Source organism: Kogia breviceps, chromosome 2 (assembly GCF_026419965.1).
Source record: "Kogia breviceps isolate mKogBre1 chromosome 2, mKogBre1 haplotype 1, whole genome shotgun sequence".
Classification (NCBI taxonomy): Eukaryota; Metazoa; Chordata; class Mammalia; order Artiodactyla; family Physeteridae; genus Kogia; species Kogia breviceps.
In genome coordinates, this window is record NC_081311.1 from 132128513 (window position 1) to 132134512 (window position 6000).

The 6000-nt window shown below is 45.8% G+C and overlaps 1 protein-coding gene across 4 annotated transcripts in view; it reads right to left on the reverse strand.

Annotated features, from left to right (window-relative positions):
- Positions 1–5654, reverse strand: part of DPP4 (dipeptidyl peptidase 4) — a 76831-nt gene extending 71177 nt beyond the window's left edge. For 2 of the 4 annotated variants that reach the window (XM_067026179.1, XM_059052244.2), the window contains exons 1-2: positions 5253–5564; positions 4637–4724 (exon numbers count right to left, since the gene is read on the reverse strand). In XM_067026179.1, coding sequence (XP_066882280.1) covers positions 4637–4724; positions 5253–5258 — 94 coding nt within the window. In that variant the 5' untranslated portion in view covers positions 5259–5564. Of the gene's footprint in view, positions 1–4636; positions 4725–5252 lie in introns of all 4 variants that reach the window. The other 2 variants (XM_059052241.2, XM_059052242.2) reach the window with 2 other exon arrangements.
- Between the last annotated feature and the right edge of the window lie 346 nt (positions 5655–6000).

Consider the following 6000-nt stretch of genomic DNA (forward strand, 5'->3'; position numbering starts at 1 on the left):
CCACATACTTGATCACAAAGTACCAGCTCTAAATGCATGGTGCCTGAGCGTGAACTCCAACTCTGTGGAACTTCGAGCAAGTTCCTTAACTTTGGTAGCCAGCCTCCAAGATGGCCCCAATGATCTCCACCCCTATATTCATGCCCTTGTGTAATGCCCTCTCACTTTGTATCAGGGTTGCTTTGTGACTAATAGAATACAGCAGAAGTGATGGTACATCACCTCTGAGGCTAGGTCAAAAAAGCTCTGAGGCTTCCTACTCAGTTGCTCTCTTATATCCTTCACTCTAAGGGAAGACAGCTGCCCTGGCACCCTTTGGAAAAACCCATCCTTTACGGGGCACTGAGGCCTCTGGCTAACAGCCACGTGAGAGAGCTTGGAAGGGGATCCCCCAGCACTAGTCAAGCCTTCAGAAGATATCTTGACTGCAGCAGCATGAGGGACCTTCAGCCAGAAACAGCCAGCTAAGCCTCTGACAAATTCCTGACCCATAGAGACTGTGAGATAACAAATATTTGTTGTTTTAAGTTTGAGAACAATTCATTATGCAGTAATAAATAACTAAAGCACCCTCTCAAGGTTTCTGTAAATCATCTGTAAAAGTGGAGATAATAACCTATCTTAAAGGGTTGTTATAAGGATCAAATGAGAAGTGTATTGAAAGCCCTCAGCCCAATACCTGGCACAGAGTGAATCCATGTTGGTTATTATTACATCTTTGTGCCTTCTCTTCCACAAGGAAAGGGGTCCTGCAGGTACTTACAGTTACATTCCTTAGGCTCAGCACTTTGTTAAGTCTTAAAATTTCAAGTACACTGATCCAGCTCTAGCCAGTCTCTTGATGTCATTTTTCTCTAAGCATCAGTTGGGCAAATAGTCTTCCCTTTTTCTCTCTGATCCCTTTTAAGATGAGCAGCAAGATGTCTATGATAGAGAAATTTAAGGCATATGCTATAGCTGGGGCACCAAAAGCCAAAATAGCAGGCCTGAAAAAGACCAACCCACTGACCTCAGGAGCACTTGACAAAGCTTGATAACTGAGTGAGCTGGAGTCAACTGGGGCTTTTACAGGGCTCTCTGTTTAGAACCTGTCCTCTGAAATATACAAAGCTTTCATTCAGGCTCATTTCTGTGCTTTTAAACCTGGAATAGATCCTGGACTTCCTCAGGCAAATTTCATAGATGTTATCTTTTCTTTCTCTGATTATTCCTGTCTCCTTCACATTTGGGTTTTCTTTTATTACTGGTGGATGGCTGAGCAGTCAAATTTCCTATGCGCTGAAAGAAGGTATTGAGGAAATTTACTGCTACAGCAGTGGAAAGAACACAAGAAGAACAGAAATGTCTCTATCCCGTACAAAACCCAATAAGAAAACTCTCTGACAAGTGACAAAACTCAATAATGAAACTATTTGACAGTTATTTAAAACACTCAGCCTATAATATAATGTAAAGAGGGAATTAAAGGGATCACAAATGCTGAGTGAGGAGGTCTTATTGCCCCTAGGCCAGGAAGATTTCTACAATTCCAATGTGAGCAAATTATTTTTATACATTTTATTGCTGATTCTCTGAGAAACTGAATGTCCAAATATGCAATATCCTTCTCTACTAGGATATTTGAGGGATTTAAAACAAAATACAATCCTTTACTATATATACAAAAGGAGATGAACTTTTAATTTTGCTTTGTGAAATGCATAATTCCTGACCTCGAGGATTTTTTATTCTAAAACAATTCATTAACAGTATTAAGCTTACATCTCCATCTCTCTGTCTCGGTCTCTCTGTCTCTGCTCTGGGTGTGTCCAGAGTTCTGCTAAAGTCAGCTTTTCATATGGAAACACTTAACCTTTAAACCAACCTCTCAGGGGATGAACCTGGGTTTGCTCATTTCTTCCTCTTTTTTTCTTGGCTCTTTATGTCTTTGCTTTCCACATAATCTAGGACTTTGTTTTGTTGTTCTATCAAAATTTTTCTTCCTTTCCTCCTTCCTTCTTTTTCTTCTCCCCCCCCCGCCCCCCCCCCCCCAATTTCCTTTCCATTTATGTTTCCTCTCTCCCACCTCCCTTCCTCTCTTCCTTTCTGGTTTTGTTTGACTTGAAAACCTAGATTGACAATATGAAGGACACTTCTTGGGTGATGATGACTCTGGATCCTTTGTAAAAAGACTGTCCCTCGTTGTGGCACAGCCCAGGGATGGTATTCCTGATTTAGCAAAAATACTGCATTCCTGAGCTTTTATCTTTGTTCCTTATGATAAGGCTGGAGTTGAAACAAGATAATTTCCCTTTTCTCCTCAAATGTACACACATTCCTATTAAGAAGTGCAAGAAGAGAAATAACTTATTGTGTAAGTGTAAATAAAGCGCACAGTGAAACCACATCTCCACCCAGCAGTCCAAGAGGCGTTCTTAGCCACCCTACCCCCTTACTCCCTTTGTTTCCAATTACGGAAGTCTAATCATTCACATTTCTGAGTAGCTCTATAGCTTCCAAATTCTGCTCTGCACCATCGGTCTCCTGAGATACTTCCCTTGTTTCCTCTCCAGCCTTGCCCCATGTCAGCACACCTTCCCACTGTCATGCCCCACAGTTCAGGCATGTTAGAATTCTCCATCATCTACAGGTTAAAGCCCTGCTGCCCACCCTTCTCTCTTGCTAGGATTCCTCTTATGTTCCCAGATAGAGGATGGGATCTTGTGTCTCTACGATGACTCACAAGTCATTCATGTTTTCTGGAAAAACTTGTCTCCAGGAACTGATACTAACTCTTTAGGCCTCCCCACACAAAAAATCTCTGTGAGAAGTCTTCCCACACTTTCCCAGAAGTGATCCTTTTAACCCCTGAGAAAGTTTGCTTAAGCCTCCCTAAATTTTCACACTGAATCATAAAAATAGTTGGACCTAGACATGTGAACCTCTCTGGAAGCCCCTGTCAAGAGAATGTCCTTGAAATCTTTGTTCAAATTTCATTTGGAGAGGAGACTAAGTTTGGTTTAAGGGAAATGGTAAGATAGCCCCTCCCCAGTCTGTATGCCCCACCCAGCAAAACAAAATCCCTGTAGTTAACTTAACCAAACCCCATGGAAGGCAGATTGATGACCCAGGCCCCTAAGCCATTTCATTGCCGTCTTAAGTGGCTTATTTATCGAAGTTTAGTGTTCCTTTCAACTTTCCGGAAGGGAAATTGCTGAGGCCTGGGTGCCTCAGCAATATATTAGAGATGAATGGACTATCCAGGTTACTTTGATTTGTTTGCATATCTGTTTCCCACTAGATTATAAACTTCCTGAGGTCTGGGATCTTTTTATTTATAAAATTTAATCTTTGGATTTGCAGCAACTAGCACAGTTCCTAGAACATAATGTAGGTCATGTGAATATTTGCTGATTGTATGGGCGACCCGTGCTTTTCCCACAGGAAGGCTTTGTGTGTGTGGTTGTTTAAATATACAAAGTACCACTTTATGAAAGCAGTTATATTTTAACAATTCACAACAAAGAGTCAAAAAAGTGGACAGATGCCTGCCATTTAATAGTCTAAAATGGTGGTAACCATTTTAACCAGTTACTTTCTTAAGTAACTGGAAATCATTATCAATAGGTCAACACACTCAGTTATTTAACCTTTGGCACCTTTGCCCTGGCCCTGAAATTGTCAGCCAAACATGATTTTTGATGGTTCTACAAACTAATTCTGAATGGTCCACTGAAATCTAGATAAGACCCCTCAGTATATAAGCACTGTCTGGACATTTCCTGGTTGACTAGACCATCAGAGAAAACACCTCAGTTGGCTGACTAGAATGTGAATACTTACATGAAAGTTACTATTTAAAAGGAAAGTAGCGCCAGTGGAGACCCAAACTAGTTATTCTCACTTGTTTGCATCCAATAGTGTATATTTCATTATATGAATGTTTTATATTAAGAGCTAGGACTAAACTGGAACAGTGAGGCAAGCTAAAAGAAACCAAGGTGGATTTAGATGAAAGAATCCACCAAACGTCACTGATCCCACCTCCTCTGAATATTACCATGGATACCAGCTTTATGATTTAACTCTGAAATACTTACTTCTACAAGTGGTCAAATAGTTATTTTCCTGCATCCCAACTCTCCAACTGATGGATTTCCATCATCCCTGAAGGAAAACCCCCTGGGCTCCCCAAGCACTGTCTTTTCTCAAAACGGCATTTGGGGACTTGCTTTCTTATTTTTTTCCCTCCCCTTATGACATCCTTACTGCTGTTTGGGATCTTTGAACGCTGCCTCTTTTCCTTTGAAAATCACAACCACAAAAGTTGGTTTTTTTTAAATTTACATTCAAAAGTTAAAATTCAAATTTAACACAAAGAAATCTTAAAACTTCCCCTTATTTTCAGGAAGTATGTATCTGCCATACACAAGACGTGGCAGGTGCAAGGCTCTCGAAGCCTAAACACTGGAGATCAACGAAGTGAATCTAGAGGCTACACTAGAAGCAGCAACCACGCCAGCGAAGCCTCAGCGACCACCTGGCACACCGATCCCACCCAGTCCCCAGCAAAATCCCTAGGTCTCCTTGGTGTGGTAAAATAGAACCTGATCCCGGTCTCCAACTGTCTTATCTTTTTCAAATGTTTTAAACTTACTGCCTTTGTTCAGCAGGACCACAGGCACGGTGATGACGGTGACGAGTGCAGCGATCCCCAGCAGTCCCAGGAGCACCTTCCACGGTGTCTGCAAGGCGGGCAGATCACGTCCAGTTAGAGCCAGCCGCTTGGCCCCAGTCTGGGTAAGAGGGTCGGGGCCTGGGCTGCACCCGAGGCAGCGGGGTTTGCCGACGGGCGCTCACTGGGAAAGAGGCACAGCGGGCTGGGAGGGTATGGAGCGCGCCAGTCGGAGGTTGCAAGAGCGGTCTCCCTTGAACTTTTGGCCCCTGAACACTTTAATTGTTTGCTTCTCTAGGCCTACAACTCAGCAGCCAAGTGAGGGTTCAGGCGTGCGTTTTGCGGGTGGCCCTCCAGGTTCTCCAAGGCTCGGTGCCTGGGTTCTAGCAGAAAGCCCGCGGGTCCGAGAGCCAGGCGAGAGCCCTGGGGCGTCCCTTCACCTGTCAGAGCGTGGCCCTGAAGCTTCCGCCTAATGAGAGCTCCTGGTTTCGATCCGCAAGCTTTGGGGGCAATCTGGGGAGAGTTTGGTGAAAAAGCAACTACAACTCGCCCCTGGGGCTCTGGGGGTGGGGTGGGGGGAGGACAGCTACTCCCTCACCTTCATGGTCGGCGTCTCCTCAGAGCTAAGCTTTCGGAGCGGGAGCGCAGGCAGAAGTCAGGCGAGCCTCCCGGACGCGCGTGTAGCTAGCTCCGCAGCCCCGGGCGCGCAGTCACTCGGCGCTCCCAAGTTTCAACCCCGAGTTAAACATTAGTGAGCGCCGGTCCCGCTGGGTATAAAGGGCCGCGGGCAGGCTGCGAGCGAAGGCGCGCCGGGCCCCGGCAGTGGCGTCCCGGCCGGGGAGCGCCTGAGAGGCACCTCCCCACGGGCGCGCGGGGCACGGGGCGTCTGCTGGGCGCGCAGGAGGGGTGTGACCGCCCGCGCAGCGTCTAACCAGCGCCTGGCATCCGATGCCGAGCCCTGATGCTGCAGCCCAGCGGGAGACCATGGTCGGCCTTAACTGAAAGGGACCTCTGCGCTCAGTTCCCGCAACCTCGCGTGGGCAGGCAAGGGGACCTAGCCCAGAGAGGGCACGGGGTTCTGCAAACACACAGCTCACTGCTGGCAGCTGAAGCTAAAACCCAGGCCTCTGTCCTTTGCCAGTGAATGGTATGTTGGGGAGTTCTGGGGTGTTTAAAGCTTCTGGAAGGCCAAGAGAGAGAAAAAGTGATTGTTCGCTTGTGGATGGCACTTAGAGGCTGTCTGGATTCATTCTCCACAGGGGATTTCTGACTTGTCTTGCAGGCTTACCTTCTCATCAAGATGCCAAAAATAATAACACTAAACACTTATGTGGAAGTTACTTTTT